At 44.9% G+C, this 23,593-nt stretch overlaps 1 protein-coding gene across 3 annotated transcripts in view; it reads right to left on the reverse strand.

The window, feature by feature from the left end:
* Positions 1–23,593, reverse strand: part of fam13a (family with sequence similarity 13 member A) — a 54,319-nt gene that overhangs the window by 2,673 nt on the left and 28,053 nt on the right. The window contains exons 9-23 of one of the 3 annotated variants that reach the window (XM_078282696.1): positions 23,548–23,589; positions 17,391–17,432; positions 16,968–17,162; positions 16,170–16,377; positions 13,994–14,067; positions 13,550–13,589; positions 8,558–8,711; positions 5,579–5,644; positions 3,716–3,932; positions 3,469–3,610; positions 3,108–3,189; positions 2,754–2,959; positions 2,484–2,567; positions 1,632–1,727; positions 424–507 (exon numbers count right to left, since the gene is read on the reverse strand). In XM_078282696.1, coding sequence (XP_078138822.1) covers positions 424–507; positions 1,632–1,727; positions 2,484–2,567; positions 2,754–2,959; positions 3,108–3,189; positions 3,469–3,610; positions 3,716–3,932; positions 5,579–5,644; positions 8,558–8,711; positions 13,550–13,589; positions 13,994–14,067; positions 16,170–16,377; positions 16,968–17,162; positions 17,391–17,432; positions 23,548–23,589 — 1,732 coding nt within the window. The remainder of the gene's footprint in view (positions 1–423; positions 508–1,631; positions 1,728–2,483; positions 2,568–2,753; positions 2,960–3,107; positions 3,190–3,468; positions 3,611–3,715; positions 3,933–5,578; positions 5,645–8,557; positions 8,712–13,549; positions 13,590–13,993; positions 14,068–16,169; positions 16,378–16,967; positions 17,163–17,390; positions 17,433–23,547; positions 23,590–23,593) is intronic. The other 2 variants (XM_071912539.2, XM_071912547.2) reach the window with 2 other exon arrangements.

Genomic DNA, 23,593 nt, shown 5'->3' on the forward strand with positions numbered 1-23,593 from the left:
AGTCTTGAACCAGCTATAATGGAAAATGATTTGACTTCATAAGCACGACAACAAACAGCATCAAATAAACAGCAACATAAAGTGAGCATATTGATTAAGTTTAAATTGTGGCGTGATTGGATTACTTGTTGGGTTGTGCACACACTTCAACACACCATGTACCGTTTTGTTTGATTGCAAACCTTCACACATTTGGACCACAGTCGCATAGCAACTCAAACATCAGACCCAGGCAGCTACTGATTCAAACTTTCAGCAGATGCTAGTGACGGGAAACAGGCAACTGCCCAATCAACAGGCGGCAATCAGGTTCGGGTTGCAGGGTAAAAAGGTGGTAATGGGGTGGAGGGTGCGTGGGGCGGGTGGGGAGGGGTGGGGGTCGGGGGGGTCTGATGACTGATTAGTCAAGCAGCAGCTCTTCACCTTGATATCATCGAAGAAGAGAGCGGGTTCGCCCTCGATAATGGGCTGAAGGAGCGGGCATCTGCGCTTGCTGGAGGGAGAACCCTGTGGTAATGGTTAAGAAGGAGGAGTTACCACTCTGAAACCGACTCCGACTGTTATTTACAGCAAGGCCAGGAGAAACCGCCAGACTGGCATCCACTTCTCTGCTTCATGGCCAAGTCGACTTCTATCAAAACTGAAGCTGAGCAGAGTGTGTTTTCCGCAGGTGAAACACCAGCTTACATTTTGGCTTTCTTCCATGGGAGATCTGAATTACATTAATTTTGAACCCTAACTTTGTAGCACAATTCTCATCAAAAGCACAACAGCCTGACAATATTGGTGAGTGATTCTAGTGCTGGGGAAATAGTGATCCCACAGGCACTCATGCACTGGGATCAACTCCAGCATGGCTTGTCCTAACCGTCGGAGGATAACCAACGCTGCACCATACCTACTGTATAAAATAATCTATGCCAGCGGTCCCAATTTACATAATGTGGATTAGAGGTAGTGCATTATATAATGGACATGCAGGCCCATTATACAGATCATATCTTATGTAATCAAAATGTTTACAAAATAGTTTAATATAAGAAAAATGGAGAGTAAAGAAGCACAAGTACTAATGTATAGGCCAAATTATTTTATGCAGTTTAAAAAAGGTCAAATAAATATTCAAAAAGGCAATAATACTGCAGTTTCTTTTTGATCCATCTCTGATCGTTATCTTCAATCCAAAGCAAGCAAATCCTCCTATCAGATGAGAGCTGACCTCTTTATAGGCAGCGGTTTCTGACCCTGTCCTGCACTCCGAGAGAAACGCAGCTGCTCCGTTTGTCATTTCTAACTGAGCTACTGTGAGCTCAGTCTGCCACCTATGAGCTGCTTTAAGACCTGCGGATCCACTGAGCTGCTAAAGCCGGACTTAGCGCTGGCCTTGGGGACGGGATAACACGTTTGTGGCGCGGCTGCCACCGGTTCCCACAGCAGACACCAAAGCTGGCGCGGACACTAGCTGGGATTAAGTGTGCGGAGAGGCTTGACGCTAGCTCTCGGGTCGAGTTTTGACAGTGTGGGGATCTTTGCCACTGGCTTGTCAAAGAGCAGCAGGACAACCGGAGGGAATAATAGCAGCTGTGGAGAAAAGGGAGGGAGGTTAAGATAAGATAGGAAGCTAAACTTACAATAACAGGGATAGTGGAGGCTCTGCACAGGATCTGCTTGACCAGGCGGTATCTGTCATACAAGGGCTTCATGATTTGCCTCTCGCTCTTGGTCACCTGAGGTAGGAAGAAGGAAGTAAACAAAGGCACCTCGTTAGCGCACTGTTAGCTTTCTGCTAGCTAGCTGCTTGTTGTCTTGCTCCCTGGGGAGCAGACTAGCCAGCTACAGGACTCACATAAAACAACATGACAGGTAACCTAGATTGTCCAATATTCATTACAACTGTGTGAGTGTGAAGACCATTAACCATAAACCACCGAGGCACACAGCATGATGAGGGATAAGGGTGACAACAAGGTCAGCTGCACTTCCTGATTTATGACATTACTAGCAGGGATTAGACATTGTGCAATTAGTCCAATTAGGTTTGTTCTGACATCAAACGAAGTGTGTGTCAGTTCCTTTACAGTTCAGTTTTTGTCCTTTAACTAGTGTCAAAGCTACTAGGATGACATGTGTCCTGTTTCCTAAGTGTAGAAATTAAAGTGACACATTTCACCAATAAAGATCAGTATTAGGTGAGTTCTGTAATAGTTGCGAAGTAAAAGATGCATCCATGCGCCTTAAGGCTTAGCAAATACACATTGTGAATGCTATCCGCATGTACAACACACTGTTGTGAGATATTATTCACTCTTGACTTGCAATCTAGGTCACCATCAAGTCCTGAGCAAGATCTGCTGTGTTTGTTTGAGCCAACAAGGCTGGCAGTGGCTAAGCTATATGGAATGACCTTTTCAGGAGAAATACTGAGGCTTGTATGTGTGTGTCTGTGTTTGTTTAGTTATGCTGTAAAAGACAGGATGACTTACTGGTCTGCCATGTATGCTCTCGTAGTACAGAAGAGCCTTCTGCAGAGCCACCTTCTCTGCTCCAATCTGCTCCCGTGTCATATCCTGCCAGCAGAGGACAGGAAGTGAGTCACCACATTCCAAAAATGGCTTAGTTTCATTCTCTGATTCAACAGTTTTTCCTAATGTCTGGTTTACACATGATTAGGCTTGCTATGCTATGGCATATAACCACCATTCCCTGGATATATGGTTCTTCCAGGATATGCTTTCATGGTTAAAAGTGTGTACCTTGATGTCCTCGGGACGGCCCACCTCCTCCCTCTTCTCCTGTAGCTTGTTCAGCACCACCTCCAGGGTGCTTTCCACAGGGGGCTTAGGCACCTTCTCCTGCTGGGGCTTCTTCTCCAGCTGAGAGCCGAAGCTCTTGGGCAGGGTGTTGCTGCGCTGGCGGGTCAGCGGAGGCAGATCCTCTTCAGACTTCAGCAGCTTGTGTTCTAACGAGGAAGAGTTGAAAGAGGGGAAATATGAGCTATCATGTGCATATGATACTTGATTCCAGTTTTGATTATCTGTTAAATGCAGCTTTTTGCACGTTTTTTTTTTTTTGTGGTGCTATTCGTTTCTATGTCAGTTTAGTCTTACCTTTTAGGTCTTTGCGAAGCTTGGACAATTCATTTACCCATCTTAGCACTTCTGGGTTTCCAGCTTTATCGCTGTGGGAGGGCTGGATGAAAAAAACAAAAACTGTTTTTGTTTTGACATAGACAATAGATCCTCCACTGAAAATGAGGCAGCAGCATCCATGTTGTTTGGCCACCGCAACCTGATCTGTATTGACCATATTCTCTCCATATTCACTCCATCTTAATAATGAGTCATCTGAGTCTCCTTAGAGAGCCAATAACCTTGTTTAATGTCTGGAAGCGAGTCTTGTGAGTCTGTATGATTCTGTATGATTATTCTGACGTCTGGTAAGTGAATACTGTAGGGAGTTACTACTTACCCTGTATTTGCGCTCCTCCTCAAACCTCTCCTCAAACTTGCGGATCTTTTTCTTGAGTACATGGATCCTCTTTGTGAGCTGGGCTGAAGTCAGCTCCTCTTTCTCATCATCACAGGAGCCAAGAGACGAACTCCGCCTGCGACTGGAGCGACACATAAGGGCGTTATCGTCACACACGGCACATTTGGTTGTGTGCTTGTACTGCATCTTGTACGTAGGGCCGTGCAAAACCACGTGAAGCGTTTACCTGACGAAGGAGTGTGCGTTTGGTGGTGAGGGCGGCACTTCAGTGTCGTCCAGGTACTGCTGGCAGTGGCCGTAGGCATAGAAGCGAGGGGACAGCATGGGGTCGCTGTCCTCCTCCAGCAGCTGGCGAATCAGACGGCCCCCGGCGTGAGGGGACAGCCGAGCTTCTTCGCGGTCCATACTCTCCCTCTGCCACGACGAGTAGGCCGGGACTGGTTCTGAGGAGCACACACAAACAAACACATTTAGTCTGATATTGGCCAATAAATCTCACAAAACAGCACAACTTGACACTTTCGCAATCGGAAATAGAAGATGGGAGGCTAGTGAGAAGATGCAAGGTTAGTCAACAGACAACTGATCATTTCCGTTATTAACCACTGGTCCGCAATATTATCCCACTCCAAAACACAGCTCAGTAGCTAGAATGCAACTGGGTAAAACAATCAATTCTTTTCATATCTGTTTGTTCTCTAAGAGCAGGCGCATCTCTCCCAAAATGTTTTGGGAAAATCCAAGCTACTCTGGCTGCAAGGATTAACACCTATGCTCACCCAACTCACACTAGGCCCATTTGTCTCCCTGGCAACGCCTTCTTGGCACCTGCCTGGCACTGTGAAGGTCAGTGGGGATGATGAAGCGACTCCCTCTAAAGCCGTTGTGGGAAAAACTTTCTCTGGGGCTTCACAGTGACAGATGTTGTTCCGAAACCACGGTTAAGATATGCCCGCCCACCCCTCTCCCTCTTCATCCCCTGGTTACAGTCTCCGCTCTGACAATAATTTTGTCTGGTGAAAATAGCCATGCAGATACCCCTGACAATCCCCGGGCTATAAATAATGCCTGGCTCCGCTATGATGCTCTCCACGGGATAATGTTGAAGCACGACCCCTGTTGAGAGGTACAGTCATGAGTTTATAGTTATAGTTTCCACTGGACATGCTGAGAGACTGAGATAAACTGTGCTTATCCATGCACGTGTACTTGAGAGAGAGAGATAGACAAGGGAAACAAGGAGAGAGAGAGAGAGACAGCAGAAATTGTTTGAGCACGCAGACTGTTGCTAGGTAAGGAGGGAAGGTTCTGTAGAAACTGCAACCCTGTCAAAACATGAGACTCAGCAAGAGTCGTAATGTACGTTTTATGGAAAAGGAGAGAAACTATACTATTGTCCCATAACATCTGGTGTCAGGAGACCCTGGAAATATACTGAGGAGCCGTTACATGGGGAGACGAGATGGAGAGAGTGAAAACAAGCTCTGAGGGAAATTGTCAGGGTAAACATCCAAGGTGTCAGGAACCACTCGTGAAAATATGCACACCCGCTCTAGAACTGCACATGCATGTTTTTCTAAGCCGGGGTGAGTTGGGGCGTACGTGAAGTGTCTTAGCTCAAATTCCAGCTCCGGAGTCCCCGGGGTGCTCCTGTACTTCGAGGTACGTGCAGTTTACCAAGTAGCAGCTCCTAGCATGTTAGGACTCGCCGCAGGGCCACTCACAGCAGCAGGTGAAACTCTCAATCAAACCCAGTGCGTTCCTAGGCCTATTATCTTGCCTAGAGTCCACTGTAGCTGGCCAGTAGGGCAGCATGGCATTTGAAATGAAGCCTTTAAATCAGCTGCTCACCGAGCGTTCAGGATTCACCCAGTGTAAACTAATGAAACAAGGAAACATGCCAGTCTGCCATCTCCCTAAAGGTTGTTGTGTGCGATGCTCAGCCACAATGTTCCAAGTCATTCTGTCTGATGATGTTGCCATGCAGTGGAAAAGGTCATACAGCGAGCGCTTAGCCTTTTCTTCTTCTGAGGTGTTATTTGTAAGCGAGGCAAGTCAACACTGATAGTGATGTGAACACAAAACTTACCATCACAACAACTTGGCTGGAAAATGCTTTTGAAATCAAGGAAAGGGGTGCTTAAGAACGGAGAATCTAGTGGAACAAAGGGAAGGGGGGGGGGGGGGGGGGGGAGAGAGAACAAGAGGGGGAGATGAGAACAGGAAGAGAGACGTAGAAAAGAGCCAGTGTGCACAAAAAAAAAAAAGAAACAGAGGTGAAGGAAATGACCAACATGCATCATCCTCCTTTCTGCATCAAAATGTGTGAAATCAAAATAGCACACATTTCCCTAAAGCCAACTGTGGCTCATGAGGCGCATGAGCTTATGAGCCTTCTCCTTTTCCTGTTCAAGTATCTGTTAATGTCTTTCCACTCTGTCCAGCTCCACCATCCCCTGGCAGGCAGACAGGCAAGGATGGGGCAGAGGCAAATATCGGGTCACCATGACAGGAGCTGGCACAAACTGTACTGGGACAAAGGTCTCATACCCCTTCCTACACACCCTCGTCCACCCTCAGGCCCTCATACACCTACACCCGCACACATCTCCTGACCATACTCCACATATTACCTTATTCAGTATTTATTTAGTTTGACTCCTGTTGCCGGGACATAAATCTCTCTTTGGTTCTGCTTAATGAAAACAAACGCACCAGCTATGAAGAAAAAGCAAACAAACTCCAAACCCCAAATTCAACATTCAGAATTCATGCATGCAGTCACAGCTCGTGCTACGGCAAGCCCCGCTCCTCCTCGGGCTTCAAAGGACCTGAACATCAACTCAGGCAGCCAGCACCTAGGAGAGATGCGTCTGGTGATTTGGAAATGGAAATGGAAATGGAAATGGCCTGTCGCAGCCAATCAAACCGGCTCCCCGCGGTGCCTTCACTTCCACTTGCTCAGTAATGCATTCAGGACAGAACAAACAAGACGGATGTTTCACAAGTGGCAAGTGATCCCATACAAGATGTTGTAATGATGTTGATCGGCATCTGCGCAAAACAGCCACCTGGATTCTACATTTCCTGAAGAATTGTACACAGCTTTTCCCCTCCACGCCCTGCTCCATCCTCCTCCAGTGGAAATTACATTTTCATTACAAGCACACACACACACACACAAACACACACACCAAACATTCACGGAAACTACAGTAGTGGCATTGAGTCCAGATAGACAGTTTGTTAGCTCAGAGGCAATATTTCACTACCTGACTTGCAAATGCAGCAAAGTGGCAGCCAACAACCTCTCACAGAGTCGTGTTTCACGTTTCATGTTTGGCCACTAGAGAGCTCCACATAGTGCAGCTGCGACCGCTTTGCCTGCAAAGGATCAAAACATGAGGCTGTTGAAGTTGAGAGATTTATTCCACAGAGCAATATTCTCTTCGAGGTGTGACCTATATGTTTCGCTCCAAGGCAAGACAGCCACATCAACGGCACCCTGTAGGAAACGGTGGTGGTGGGAGTGACGACCAACATTGCAGTGGAAACATGTCAATACATGTCACAACATGCCTCTGAACTGGCAACGTATTTAACCATAGGCAAGGACCTGTTGGTAATCATTCCAACACAAACAGAGCTTGACAATTCAGCGAATTGCTTTGCTTTCACTTCTATACACAGCTACAGAAATCTCCACCCACCTCCGCTCTGTCGCAATGTCCTAACAAAACAATCACAAACTCAATGCACAGCAATTGTGAGAGGTTCCCCTTCTGCCCAAACTCCAATCCTGCACAAACAAACACTGCTAATAACCATTTAAGTCTAGAATAAAAATGTTACTGTCAAACTGGAGAGAGAGAACATGTATATTTCATGTATAATCCTGTCTGTCTAACAGCTGCAACAGACATATGAATAATAGAACGCTCTTGGCTATTTTTGTAAACTATGCATTAGCAATGCAATCTGATAACCCTACATTAATAAATTCATTGCTTGCATCTAAGTTTCAGCCTGTGCAAAGCTGCAATCAAACACACGCACACACACACACACACACACACACACACACACACACACACACACACACACACACACATACATCACCCTCAACATTCCAGGAGGAACTGTGCAAACACAAAGCTGTTCAGAAAATACAAATTAAACTGACTTTTAAATGGAGGCTGTGTGTGCAAATTTCTACCAGGATCAATCTCTTCAAATACAAGCCAAGCCTCTACGGCCAGTGGACTTGTACACTGTTATCACTATTCTTCCTCCCCTTTAATGATTACTTTTAACTAGTGATTACAGAAGCAAGCAGCAGCCACTGGCAGCTGAGTCTGGAAACCATTCAGTGACATAAACTGCCCAGTAACTGCCACAGGGGAGCAGAAACATGACAGATGCATGCAAAATACGCCACAGTAAATACTCACTGTTTACTCCCTGAGTAACAACACAGGAAGAGTGCTGGAGGCCGTACTATATCTCTTCGGTTTTCCCACTTTGAGAAAAAAACAAGCTGAGGCTCCCATGTGCTCTACCCCGACAGCAACACATGACAGACCAACAAACTATCTGCCGTCTCACTGCAATCCCGCACCATCTTGCCAGACGAGCAAAACAAGCAAATCTCCAGTCGCGTTTCTCTTCCAGATATAGTTGGCCAGAGAACTTAAGAGGATCTTTCACAATTAAGTCCTGCAGGAGACGCAGAGGGAGCCACATCAAGGAGGAGGAGGTGGAGTAGGAGGAGGAAGAGGAGGAGGAGGAGGAGGAGGAGGAGGAGGAGGAGGAGAGGCAGCAGAAGGTGTGCAGCTGCTACCCAGACGCCCATGTGCAAAGCTGGGTGGAGGACAGTGAGTGGGTTGTGTGTGTGTGTGTGTGTGTGTGTGTTTGTGTGAAACTGTGTGTATGCTGGTTTACTATTAGACCAATTCAAAATGACAGAAATACAATGTGTGTATGAGAAAGTCCATGCCTGTGTGCATGTGTGCACAGTGAGGGGGGGTGGGGGGGTGGGGGGGGGGGGGCGAGGCGACTCCACACTCACCTCCCCAGTTGTTGTCCTCGGTCAGCGCTGTCAGGTCCAGCCGGGGCACGTCTTCGCAGCTCTCGCACTCTGGGTCCGAGCCGCGCATCCCTCCGCCGCCGACCCTCCCCGTGTCACAAGTGACGGGCGACTCCTGGATCTTCATTCTTAACGTCTGCACAACCATGAGAGAAAGGGAAAGAGCGCTCAACAACGGTGGCCAGCCAGCGAGCGCACTCTTTAAGTTCAGCCACACACTCCCTCAGACAAGCCCTGCCCTGCCAGGGGGGCTGCTCCTCGCCTCTGATTGGCCGACCGGGCTGGCCAAAACATCCGCCCATCTGTCTATGGCTGCGGGTGTGTGTGTGTGTGTGTGTGTGTGTGTGTGTGTGTGGGAGCCAGGGAGCCAGGGAGGGAGGGGATGGCTCCACCTTCTTTTTCACCCACTGGATTCCCACACCCCTCCCTCCCTCGCTCCCTTATTTTCTCTCCCTTGGCTCGCTCTCTCTCTCTCTACAGTATTCTTCCTTGCTTTCTCTCTCGCGCGCCATGCATGTTATTCCCCACCCCAGTGCTGCTTTGGAGTTGTTTGTTTCGCAGTAGCAGGAGCAGAAGGGGAGGGGGGGGGAGAAGAAGAAAAAAAACAGGGTGGGGGGTAAAGGGAGGGGGGGTTCTGGAAAGGAAAAGCAGACAGATTGTTAGCCAGCACACGTAGGCTGACTGAGTGATTTCTCTCTATCTATCTCCCTCTCTCTCTGCAGAAAAACAATCACTCCAACACTCCCTCCATCTACCTCATGTTTGTTCTTCCTACTCCCTCTGCTTTTCCATGACTGATCTCCCTCTCACGTTTTTTACTATCCATCACCTTTTCCTCTCTCTCTGTCTCTCTCTCTCTCTCTCTCTCTCTCTCTTCAACTTTCTCTCACCCACTGGCAAAAACCCCCTTTCCTGCCTCTCCCTCTCACTCCATAAAACTGCCTTTCCACCTTCACCACTTTCTATATGACCAATCGGACGCAGCTTTTGGGGCTGCAGCATGATCAAACCTGGCAATCGTATTCAACCATAAAGTGAATAATTTTGCGAAACAACATATTCAGCTGGCCATGCATTCAGAGCGTGTTCACGGACCACTTAGCGCTAAGCCTGCGGGGTCCCATTTCCTCTCTCTGGGCGTGGGACCAAGCTATTTTTAGGAAAAAACAGATCAAGACGCAACTGCTACTAGCCCTCATAAATGCCACAGACTACTTACGGGAAGGGGTGCACTTCAACCACCATTCACATTCAGTTACAACACCCCCTGTTTTGTTTGCAAGACTGTGTTGTTGTTGGCACTTTTATAAGAGATTACGGGTAACAGGATAATTAGTCCACACAGTGTGCGCGTACGTGAATGTGTGTGTGTGTGTGTGTGTGTGTTGAGGCGGGGGGCGCAGAGCCAACAATGGAGTTATCAAGTCTCTTCAGCTGTTAAGTGTTGAAATAACTTTGATCGGATGTGAATCATGGTTGATAGAAAGGGCCATTAGACTTCAACAGAGAATGTCCGGGCCGTGGCCAAATAATAATAACGGAAATTTCCCCTAAGGAGCACTTACTATCACTGTCACTCACCTAAATTCAAGACCCCCTCAGCGCAGATATAGACAAATACTCAGACACACACACCTCTACTCAACTTTCAAAGGAATGACCGGTCTAACTGGAACAACTTCTGGATGCAGTATGCACACACGCAAATCACCGATCAGACGAGCACACAGCCAACGCAGCTTGTGGCGGCCACGCAGTTCCAGTATGGACTCATTAAGGTTGTGAAACATAAGAGGCCGCCGGGCCATAACAGAGAACGCTATGAAGCTCAGAGGTACGAGGTGTGGAGAGGTGACCTACTGAACGCTAGATAGGGTTCAAAGATAGGGCTGAAAGATATTGACAATCTGATTGTGATTATTTGACAGGATATTGCAGTTTTTCTTTAAATTTGTTAGAACTTTAAAACTGTTTAAAGAAAAGTGATTTTGTTCAAAAAATAGATGTCAGTGTGCAGATGATGAAAGGTTTTGAGTCATGGACCAAAGATTTCCCGGAGCTCTAAAACACCTTGTTTAGAAATCCAGTTTGGACGAAACTCTCTTAAGCAATTAATTGCAGTCTCTGTGATTTGTAAACTGCTCTTTTGTTGTCAAATGCTTTATATGCAAATGAGGACAAATAGATCAATCCCCCTCAAAGTACAGTCCTTCTTAATGACTGATTAAAGGGGATTTGATAATAGACCTGGTAAGTATCTGGGCCAAGTCATTTTCACCTGATGATTAATTTATCCTAGCTGATTGATTAGCCAATATCTGCTCAGAATGTCATTACTGGAAATAGAACAGCAGAGTCACTGAAAGGCTCAGCTGAGGCCTCTAGTCTAGGAAGTACTATGTAACACCGTTTCAAGACGAGTTGAAAAGCATCACCGTGGATTAACTTGAGCACAGATGTGATGTGGCCCACGGCGACCACGCTGTGTTCCAATATAAATCATATGTGCATGCAGACACATGGGTCAGCACACACACTCATGATGCACATCGTTCCCTGGGACATAAGCCACTGTGTTCAAATCACTGCACTTGTGCCACGATTACATCATTGTGAGAGGTCCTGGAGCAGCTGGGGCGGGGGGGGGGGGGGGGGGGGGGGGATGAGATGGAGATAGAGATACATAGAGTGATGTATGTGTGTGTGTATGTGTGTGTGTGTGGGGGGGGTGCATTAGACAATGATTAAGCTGTGTTTGGGGGGCTTATACACAGTGTACAAACAAACACATGGTAGAATTTACAGGGATATTGCTGAGATGGCACACCGACACGCATGTATCCCTAGACACACATGCCCACAATATACACATACACACACACACACACACACACACACACACACACACACACACACACACACACACACACACAGGCACACAGTGTGGAGGATTTAGGCCTACGTAAGCTTCCTGTGTCATAGCTTTGGGTTTTTTACCCGCACTATTTATGCAGAACTTCCTTAACACTTCTCATTTTAAAACAAACACACACACACACACACGCACGTACACACACCGGAACAGGCAGACACACACAAACGCGTGCATCAGAAAATAAATCTTGTGCAAACTGTAATCATATTAGAAGGTCAATATTATAAAGACAGGAAGATCTGTCTTCCACGCACTGAGGATCCACATAGAAAATGAAAAGACAAGTGTGCTTATAATTCTATGCTTTCTGTGACGCTCATTGAGCAGCAGAGGAAGCACCTCATCATCAAGTAAAAAAATGTTTCTACTATAATGTTCCATGTCCAATTGATTTTGTGTAGGTATATATGGCTTGTAATCGACATGTGGGTGTTGTAGTAATCTTGTAAGACAGCCAACCTGCCTCACCATTGGCATGTGTGTGTGTGTCTGCACACTTGCAGACTGGCTGAACACATTGCAACTATCACCATGTGCTATCACGCTTTTCTCATGCTATAGGTACAACATGTTCTGACTGGCAGTCACGCGTGTTATCGGTTTACAGGGGCTGAAGCATGACACACACTGACATACTGATACACTAAGTGTGTGTGTGCATGTGGGTGTGTTTAAGAAAGAAACAGAGTGAGCGTGAGAAAGAAAGAGTGTTTGTGCTGAGATAATTTCTCAATAAGACTTCACAACACAGCAAATTTCTTACTTATGTATTTTGGTAACCTCTGGTATAATTCAGAGGTTAGTACATAAGTCAAATTAACAATAACTCCAAACAGGATTGGATATTATGCAGTAATATGCATCAACTGCCTGAGTATTTGTTAAATCGACTCCTGGGGATGAAGAAGCCCTATGAGCGACAGAGCTGCAGGATAATCACACAACATATGCAGGATCAATCTATCATTAATCCGACCGACAGCAGCTCAGGCAAAGCGGGGCCTGATGGTACCAAGTATGTCTCAGTGACGGCAGCGTTGTAACCCGGGCATTAATGACCAGCTGAGAGGTTGCGGCACCAGCCTGCCACTCAGAGCGGCGCGGCGCCAGCTCCAGATGGCTTTTCAGCGCCACAGTGTGCCGGTGCTGGCGGAGCTGCGGCACGGGCGCCACGAAAGTCCATCTGGGCTGTGTAGAAAAAGATTCCACCATATTGGTGCAGTGCTGTATAATTCTGTCCAACAGTCCCAGTCCAGATTACTGCTGTAGACAAGCAGATGGAGAGGTTGACATGCTTGTTTGGCCCCCATCTGCTCGCACCACCAGCAACCATAATGCCATTTTGATATTGTAGGTATGCTAAAGAGTCTGTGCTGAAGTGCAGACTTTCCACAGTGTTTTAAACAGCTGACTGAAGAACTGTGGTTATGCAACAGCTGCTTTATTGATCCATGTAGGAAATTCCCCTTTTCGCAAGGAGGCTAAAATCTTCCTTGGACTACATGAGAGATTCTTATCTTTGTCAGTTTCTGTGGTGTAACATTTTCTTCAAAAGCAGCATTGTGGTAGTGCCACATAGTATTGATGAGTAAAGGAGCAACATGTTGCGTGTTGTGAATCTCCACAAGTTCACTAACACATAGGTCATAAACAAGCATGAGTGGTTTTCCTCACAGCGCTTCCAAGCACCTACTCCTCTCTCTCCTTCATTCCCTCCCTCCCTCCCTCCCTCGCTACCTTCTTCCCTCCCTCCCTCGCTACCTTCTTCCCTCCCTCCCTCCCACATCCATCTCTCTGCCATCTGAGACTCTGGCCTTATCTCTTCCTAGCAGCATGTACATAGAGCATATCCATACGGTGTTTGTAGACAATATTGCACATAAGAGAGTGGTGGGCGGTGGATAAAGTGAGACATGGAGGGAGGAGCGCTGAAATGAAAGTGACAAAGAGCGGGAGAGAGAGAGAGACAGAGAGAGAGAAAGAGAGAGAGAGAGAGAGAGAGAGAGAGAGAGAGATGAATCATGTGAACTAGAACCTACCTGATGAGGAGGATGGCCATCTTTTCTTGAACTGTCGCTCCTGAAAAATAAGACAGAGAAAACTTGGTTGCAGCTTATTTGCACTCTACCATTATATCATCTGTTGCCATATCAACCTATAATAAAGATGTTTATCTTGCAGTCAGAAGCCTCAGCAAAACAAACAGTTTAGATACGCAATCTGGGCCTTGCCCTCTCGCAGCTTTATCAGATAAAATGGGCATTATAAACATCATGGTATGGAAAACAGATCTCCTTGAGATAACAGGCTGGCTGCTGGAGTCAGCCAGTAGCTTATCAACATATCAGCCAGTATGGCAAACAGCTGGTATGACCTTGGTGTTGATGTGAAAAGGTGAAAGTGGTGGGAAAGAGCAATTCACTATTTGAATGAGATATATTATGCCTTCAAAGGGAGCCGAGTTAAGATATTGCAATGCTTACCCTTTATCAAAAGTCTCCATGTTGTTTGCTCCCAGTCTCTCATGAGTTCCTGACACACCGAGGCATTCCTTTAACTGGAAATGGACAGATAACACCAGAATGTTACTAATATGAAAAGCTGATTTTATCAAAGTGGGACAACCTCTGTTGCATTTAGAATACCTTTTGTTGCCATGGTTGGACAATTCAAATTTGCCTTTGTACTTAGAAAGATGAATATAGAATTTCCTAGAACATGGTGACTTGGTAGTTAAAATTGAATTTAGAAATCTCTTATAGATAATTTAATTGCTTAACATTGGAGATATACTGTAGGTCACAGACAAAAACAAACAAACAAATACAAAAAACAGATGGCTGGATGGTAGGTCACATACATCAAAAACATACTGTACTATGCTATGTTGTACTATATAATGTAACACCGCCAGAAATAACCCTCATCAGGGCTTCAGAGCCCCTGATTACCCCCAGCGGCCCTCGTCATAACCAGCTTACATTCACAGAGGCTCCTGTTCACACCCACACAGACCCAGACACTCGCTAACATCACAGCCAAACCTCTGCCACCAGCCACTCAGCATACCATTAACCCAGCCAATCGCGATAAAGCCACTGCCAGCTATCATATATATGTGTGTCAAAGTGTCATGTGTCATCTTTGCTCTTACATAAGGCGGTGACATGGGGAAAAAAAAGAAAAAAAACTCCTCAAGGTCGAGGCACTTGTTTCTGGAGTGTGAAACCACATATCTATTTCCATCAGCCAATCAGGAGGACGGGAAGCCCTACAGCTGAGCTTTACATTAACACAGACGATTTATGAGCCAAGCGTGTGAATAACCATCCAACTTGCTTACACGCACAATCGCACAAGGCAGCTGTAGTGTAAGAAGAGCGTGTCGAGATTGGATCATATTACTTAAGCCGAATGCTTCACAGCCTGTCCTCGCCGTGACTTTGACCGCTTTCACACACTCTCCATAAAGAGCTCTCACTGTACTAGTGCGCCATTGGGCATGACTCACTGCATCTTAAGCTCGCTGGCAGGCTGGAAGTAGCTGACCAAGTATTTTTTATCTGGTTGTATTGGCACACTTAAGACAAATATATGAAATACAGCGGGGTCTACTTCAGCAAGCCAGCTGTCAAGCCAGCAAAGTATAAAACCTCCACGGCTTTATGAAAAAATAAATTACAGAATTAACATTTTACAATGAAGACGTACTTTAACTCAATCACTTTCATCTGACAGGACATAAACACGTTGGACAGACTGTGCACTCTACAAACACAGCATTTGGGACATTGTGGTCTTAAGTACCCACATGACGACAACTGAGAGCTACTGTATTGTACATCATCTTCACCGGGTAAACGCTGTTGCTAATTGCACACTCGTAACCTGTCCTTACGTTCGCAGTGTTTCTGAAGCAGGAGCTTAGCAATTAGCCCAGCATGTTGTTTATTGCATGCCACTGTAAGATGGGAACCATTAGGCCCCTGTACCGCCAAACCTTCCTGTCATCTTCCATCTCGCTGCTGTCCCCGTTTAGTGATTCTTGTAAATTGCCACTGCCATTTACGCACGGGGGTCGAGAGCTTAATGGGACACTTGTGTGGCAGAGAACACCAAATCTGTTCATGCTTGCACAATCTATCTGCATCACAGCTGCACTAAGAAGAGAAAATCTGGATCTGAATGTGGTGATGCTGTTGAACTTACAGTCAATGAGCGCCCAGGAAGGCAACAAAAAAATGATGAGTATGCAGGGTAGATGAGATAAATAAGCCTGCTTACAATGTTTGGCAAACTGGTGATTGAAATTAGTAATGTTAAACTGGTAGTGATATCAGAATTCACCAAAACGTGAGTAACTGTCTATCGTAGCCTTTATATTTCTATACTGTAAACAGCTTAAAATCTGTGTTTTCTATATAGGTATCTCTTGACCTGAAAGAGTTTGACTGCTGTTAATCACCTGTACCTAACTGATACTAACCTGTGACAGTGAGAGAAAAGATTAAAGAGCACTAAAAGAACAGAGAGAGAGGGGGAGAGAGAGCAGTCAAAACAAAACACATGCAACAGAGCCGGATAGGAGAGACGCTGAAAAGACGGTGACACATCACTAAGATACGGAGAGAGATGAGGAGGAAAAGAGGGATGACTCACTGCGTGGGCGTCCTGGTTGTCAGCGAGCTGCACCAGTGTCGGGCTGTGTTTGGACTTCCTGGGTTTGGGGGTGCGCTCGGCGTGACCGGCCTGGCCTCCCTGCGAGGCCGCTCTCCCCCTGTCCTCCCCCACGCTAACCGCACTCGCGCAGGTTCTGACGCTCGACGGGATATTCTCCTTGTTGGTGTCCGCCCTGAGGGACGCAGCTCTGTTTTCAGATGGAAACGGAAAAAGGTGAGGAAATCAGACACCCGCCTTCCGTCTCTCTCTCTCTCTCTCTCTCTTCCGACTGTCTCTATCAAGGCGACGTCGAGGGAAATGCCTCTGGGAACTGAATGCCAAGGTCATCCTGATACCTCATTTACTTATACCTTCTCAAGCAGCTAACGCACTGTTTAGTTTTGGTGCTAATTCTATTTACCGTGGCCCTTATTGATGTTTTCTGCTAGGTTGGGACTAATGCACTCCTCTAATCCATGTGTCACTGATCCTTCAGACTCTACCAGGTCTCCATCAACAAGGATTAGCTTGGTGCTACTATGACCCTTGTTGTTATGACTGTATTATGTCTCAGTGGACGAGCTTGTCACCCAGAATGAGAACCTTACAAAGGCCCACAGTTACCAAAACACTAACTGAAGTAGTAACATTGTAGTCAAACGCTTTGAAGGTCAGGCTATGTTACAAGTATCAATATTCCTCTGCCAATGAACAGACCGCTACAGTGTTCCCACTGAAGACAAACGCCACTGATTTTACATAAGTGCCACACTCCACGAAGACGAACGCCTGTCGCACCTGCTCCTTTCCCTGTGTCTGAGGCCGTCCTCCTGCTGCTCTCTCTGGTGTCGACGTCTCTGGCGCGCAGTGGGCGTCACCACTGGAGACGGGGGACGGGGGGTCAACTCACTGTCCTCTGAACTCTGATCCCCCGAAGGGTTCACCTCAAAGAGGTGCTGCTCCACCGCTGAGCGTATCGTCCTGTCAAGAAAACTTGGGAGAGAAAGAAAAAGAGGAGAACACCACAGAGAGATGGGAAGGGAGTAAGGGATTGAGAAATATACTCTGTGATGCTCTAACTGTTGCACATACTTTATGGTGGAATGAAATTCTCTCTGAATAGCCACTCTAAAACGATAAATTGCAAGAAAAGAATATTGCCACCACCATAAACCATTCACCGCATTTCATGTCACTGCAGTAATAGGAGAGTCCACTTACTTTGCTACATCTGGTCTGCAGTGGACAGGGGAGAGGTGGTTACTGAAGGCAGACAGAGGGTAAGGAAGAGAGGAAGGTGTGTTAATACTACAGAAACAGGTGGTCACAACAGGTCACTGAGCAACAATCAAAATCCCCAAGGCTCTGGAGCTGGCCCTAGGCGATCAAGACAGCTTGTGTGCACGAGTGTGTGTTAACTTCAGCTGTATTCAGAACATAAGTAGCTCCTCTGGGAGCAAAGTGGCTGGCTTCCATGGCTACCAGTAAGTCTTATAAGGGCATTACTCTCTCTATGCATTTAGCCTGTATTCAATCATCCAGTCTATCCTTCACTCTACTTCTCTTACTTCCTTCGTTCTCCCTCTCCTTCTCTCAAGATGCACACATGCATGTACAGTGCAGGAAAACGGGGAAGGGCAGTGACAAGTTATACTGTGTGTGTGTGCGTTTATGTGTGTGTGCATGCTTTTCTCAAACAGGGTGATGGTGATATGCCCTCTGGCAAAGCCAGCTCTCTAAAATGGAAGTATGCAATGTCAGCAGAGCAGAACAGAGCGTTTTGATGCAGTGGGTACGGCAAAGTGATTTCTTGCTGCTACAATCCTCATCTTCACGCCATCAACAAGGTCTGATAGCTTTGACCAAATGATACACGGCATATCTGCTTTATCTACCGAGTAGAGCTACATCAACATGTACGGGGGTGACCTGCGCAATCTTACATAAACAGAGGTGTTGACAGTAATAGCACGGCTTGGCAGAGGCCCGGCCCAGTGCAGAGATACAGAGAGATAATGATGGAGTGATGGTGCAGTGTGAAGGTGACTGCGCTGGCTACAATGCCATGGACATGTAAGCATTAACAAAGCTATAAGCAAGGATAGTGAATAAGATTAGAAGATTCCAAGCCCTATTATCTGATTATCAGATGATCGATTTGATGAGTTTCAGAAATTCACATCATAAACAGGTGCTGTAAATGTCCGGTGCCTTTTATTGTTCGAAGTTGACTGTTGTATATAGAATTTCTGTAGTATATAATGAAATGCCACAATGACTAAAACAGCCTTCAGTACTTTTTATTTATTCAGACAGCTGGAAACATACAGAGGGAGTCAGTAGACAAAGTTGTGTCCGGATCTGATCCTAGACCAGCAGGGACACACAGGTGCAGCAGACTTAATCACTCGACCATCTCTGGGCACAGCATGAAAAATATGAACTGAATACCTAATAATAGACCTGGCACCAAATGCAATAGGTTAAAACAACAGAAAATGTTTTAATGACTTACTAATGTTGACTTAACCTTAGGCCATAATGCCTGAAAATGTCAGGGGCCAGAACCGTTAACACTTTAAGTGCTGCGGACACATTAATGCCTTAAATTAGACAGTTTGTTTGTTTGGTTTCTAGAACGACCTTCCTCCAAGCTACGGGCGGCTCATGCACCAATGGCGGCGAGATGGCCAATTACGTAACTCTGCCCAGAAATATGTGTCAGGGGAAGAAGGTTATCAGAAGTCGGGAATTGTTTGCAGCACTTCTCCCCCGCCTAATACATCATGCTTGTGCCTGAAAATATCCTATTTTACAGTTGCTCTACTCATACTGAGGTGGAGAAAAACATGTGATATGGAAACTGGATGCGTGTGTTAAAGTTGTCAAAAGTGTGGAGTGAAGATCCTCAGCTTTATATAGATGAAGCAGTCATGGGGTGTGTGCTGTATTTTCATTTACATCACATCCTGAAATAACTATGTTCAGACACAATCCCATTATCTATGCCTGTTCATAATGTTAAAAACAACTTTCTACATCTGTCAGCACCGTATTTAAGCTGTTGAGGCACTAAACAGTTGCTAGCGTCCGCCTGTAACCCAAGTGGCAAGTGTGAAATATTTGGTAATTAGATCCGACGAGGTCCCGATCCCAAATGGGCTTTGGGTTGGCACAGAGGAAAACGGGGGCCACTTGGAGGAAGTGACATCACTGCCTCGAAATAGTATTCATATTGTACCGCTGAGTTAGTGTTAACTTTGAGATGCATCAGTACGCAACCGCTCTGGTATGAGCGGTTGCTGTGCACCGTGAGTCATGAACCACTGACAAAACCGACCTAATGGGAAGAGGGAGGATGGATCACTGCACCAGAAACACAGACTATCAACACCGTCTGAGTATTATTGAACCATGCTAGCAATTCATTAAAAAAAAAACAGAAAAAGAAAGACATTGTAGAAATAGAAAATATAACCACTGACAACCCTCATAAGTTTGATTAGCAGCTGATAAGCAAGTGTTACACAATGATTATGCAATTTCATTCCCCAGTTGTAAAAGCCTTTACAGGAGCCATAAAATAGATATAAAATATTATCAACCTACTCATCGCGTGTTTGATAATCCGCTGCCTTTCTGTCATCATTGTTTTGTTGTGAGTATTTGATCTCAAGCTATCTTGCTATATTAAAGCAATGACGGGGGATTATGATTGAAGACTACACCCAAGGGAGAAGAGCAGAGGTGAGCAGGAGGGTGAAGCAGGGGTTGTATAAGAACAACAGCTGTGTGGGTGAGATCTGCTCAGGTTACTTGTGAAAGAGCAAATGTGAATGTGATTGAGGCGTCACAATGTGGTGAGCTGTACCTCAAATTACACACCACAAATCATACATTAAACTTGCATTAAGCTGATAACAGGTTATTGATCTTATTAATTCAAAAGTAATATTATTGATTTGTTTGATGGAGTCAAATATAACTTCTGATTTTTGCTGACTAAGCCTTTATGAGTCAGCAGTGCCAGCTATCCTTTCAGCTTTAATTTGATGGTGCACTTAGTAGCTGTTGGACTGTCTAGTGGACTTTCAAGCCTGTAATGTTATCATTTGTTTATGTAAAATATGTAAATTTGTATATTTATGATAATTTAATTTAACTTAGTCTTGTGCTATTTTTGTTCTGCTGAGTGTGCAGTGATGGAGCCAGCAGTGCAAGTCTTCCTGTTGCTACAGCTGATGCTTTCATTAATGTGATAAACCATTGTGATGTAATGTGTCCTTTTATTTTACAGCACTTTCTGTGCTATGCACAGAATAATAATGAAAATAATGACAACAACAATAATAGTTGCAAACACTTAACCCGGACTGACAGAACAGGTTTGCCCAAATTGACTTTGATCAACATGTATCTGCAAATCTATAATATTATTGTATTACAATTTAATAATATTATTATCCGGGATGCAAACTGTCCCAGAGGCATGCGAGGCTACAATGCACTGTGATACTGTGGTTAGTTTATTTCTTTTCTCTGTAAACGAGGCTTTATAACTAAGGGTTATTAATTCAGCAGATGAACGACAATATTACAGAATACCAAAAACAATAAATCATTTACACTGCTATGAAAGATGTGGTCAAAAAGCAGAGGTGGACAAGCAGGTCAGAGATGGATCTAGACTACTAGAGGTGTTTTAGCGTGTGTGTGTGTTTCTGTGTGTGTTTTAAAAGAAGTCAAGTGTTGAGAAAGTTCTCCAAGGAAAACAGTGAGGAAAAAACCCCCCAAAGCTTTCGCCCTGGAAGTTTACAGCAGCTAAATCCCCCACACAGTGTACCAGAGGGGCGTCCGCTCAGGTAATCCAGCATTACATTAAACCTTTCTTTGGTCAACACAGAGAGGGAAATTATGTTCATCTGTGTAACAGCAACACTGTTTTTGACTGGGCTAAGGTTAAGCTCCCATGTGGCACCCTGAGACTGCCAGTATGTGACTGAATGCAAGTAGACCAGAGGGAGGGAGGGAGGGAGAGAGAGAGAGAGAGAGAGAGAGAGAGAGAGAGAGAATTCAGTATGTGTGTGTATGTGACAGAATGCAAGTAGACTGTGGACTTAGTCATCAGAGAGAGAGAGAGAGAGAGAGAGAGAGAGAGAGAGAGAATTCAGTATGTGTGTGTATGTGACAGAATGCAAGTAGACTGTGGACTTAGTCATCAGAGAGAGAGAGAGAGAGAGAGAAATCTGTATGTGTGTATGTGACAAAGTGCAAGTAGACCATGAACTTAGTCATTCATAAACGTGAGCAAGAGAGAGAGAGAGAGAGAGAGAGAGAGAGAGAGAGAGAGAGAGAGAGAGAGAGAGAGAGTGAGAGTATCTGTATACATTTGTACGTGACAGAGTGCAAATAGTAATTCAGAAATGTGAGAGAGAAACAGAAAGAGTAAGGGTTAGATAAACACAGAGAATATGAATGAATATGAAACTGAATGAAAAAAAAAAAAAACTACCATACCCTCCATGCCCCCCCACCCCTATACTCTGAATACATATTTACAGAGACCTATTGAATATTTTAGATGGAATTTTATGTTAATTATAAAAGTATATCTTAGATGGGCTTTATTACACGGCTACGTTGAATACTCAATTCTGATTAGCCAATGAACGCATTCTGAGGTCTGTTCATATAACAGACGCTGTTTTATATCTCATCATATTATTCCGTGCAGCTGCAGACGACCAAGAGTAGCAAATTTTTATGTTGCCATGGTTTCGAATCAAATTAACTGGCAACACCTTGAGTCATAAAGTTCATAAACCGCCAACGTCACACGCTACTCTCCGGTTTGACCAGCGTGGCTGCAGACAAACACTCAGCAAGCCCAACAACATGGAGGATTTTTCCAATATTACTTTTAATTAATAAATAAATCTCAAATAAATACCTGGCGTGTCAAATGATGAATGCCTTCTCGTACATAATGAATAGTTATTCGCAAAATATTATCTCCATTTTAATGTGTGAGATGATGTAATACAGACAGATATTATATATGATATACCATAATATTATTCATTCTAATTATAATTATATACTACATATATATATGTACAGTATATTATACACTACATATACACAAGCTTACAGCTTAAAGTTAAAGATTGCTATTATCTCCAATTGAGAATCCCAAAATTCAGCCTCTTGTAGCTCAATGCAACTCAATGGAGTTTAAGTCACGGGACAGATGGTGTTGTTCATCACAATGCAGCACTGTATATATACAAGGCTGACTGTATGACTAAACATCTCCACCCTGGACTAGTGTACCAGTTGAAACCTTTGCCCTTCCATCATGGATGACAAGGCTTTGTGTTTTACTAGGCTACATTGTAACCTACTGACAAGATGCCCCAGTCAAAGTTAATACAAAAGATATTGTTGTTCTCTCTGGGTTTACTGCTGCTAAGAAAACTATTTAGCAAAACTGGATAACTCTCGATATCTGTATGAAATGATATTGCTAACTTTAAATGTACAACTGCAAGACTTAATGAGACTCAAACTTGTACTGTTAAAGCTATCCGATGCTTAATATGAAATATTACTTGCATTGTATTGAGTCCTTTTTCCTCTATGAGTGAGCAAACAACACTCAAGTCAACACTTCTCAAAAATCAACACTTATAACACTGGAAGGTTTGCTGTGTGGTGAAGGGTTTAGGTTGTGAAGGCTAGACAGGGAGTGATGGCAGGAGGGTCATAGGTGACAGAGGGGTGAGTGTACAAGAGGTGTGATCAAGTTCAACTGAAAACCTTACGACTCGCATGTGCAAACACGTGAGGTGTCAAGGCAATGAAAAAGGTTTATTGTATATTGTGGTGTATGAGTGTTTTTGTTATCAGTAGTGTCACACAGATCTCTTGTAACTGGTATTTTACTGATGAGACTTACAGCGCTAATGAAAGGAAAAGCTCTTAAATTAAGTAATATACGATGGGGACACGATAGTTTTGTTTTTATACATTGCTTGTTTACCTTAAATAAGCAACAGAAAGTGACGAAATGTGGCAACATGATCCTGAAACTGACACACAGAGAGTTTCTTGGTGTCTTTTACTTACAAGCTTTTCATGTCTGAACCATGTGCTGCGGTTGCCACCGCCACAATAACCAAACATTGGTGAGCAAACTGTTGCATGCGCCCGTCGCCCTCCTTTCCCTCTAACTGCTGTTTCTATTGTTTCCTATGTTAATGCACTGAGACAGCGTAGAGCCAGCTCCCCCCCCCCCCCCGCCCCCCCACATCTCCAAAACAACATGCTCTCACCCCTATTTTCCTGGTTTTTGACACACAAAAGACAGGAGGCCTACCTCATGTAGAAAGGAGATATCGGTCTCTCCTCTTCTTGAGAGCTGA

Source organism: Centroberyx gerrardi, chromosome 3 (genome assembly GCF_048128805.1).
Source record: "Centroberyx gerrardi isolate f3 chromosome 3, fCenGer3.hap1.cur.20231027, whole genome shotgun sequence".
In the NCBI taxonomy this organism is placed as follows: domain Eukaryota; kingdom Metazoa; phylum Chordata; class Actinopteri; order Beryciformes; family Berycidae; genus Centroberyx; species Centroberyx gerrardi.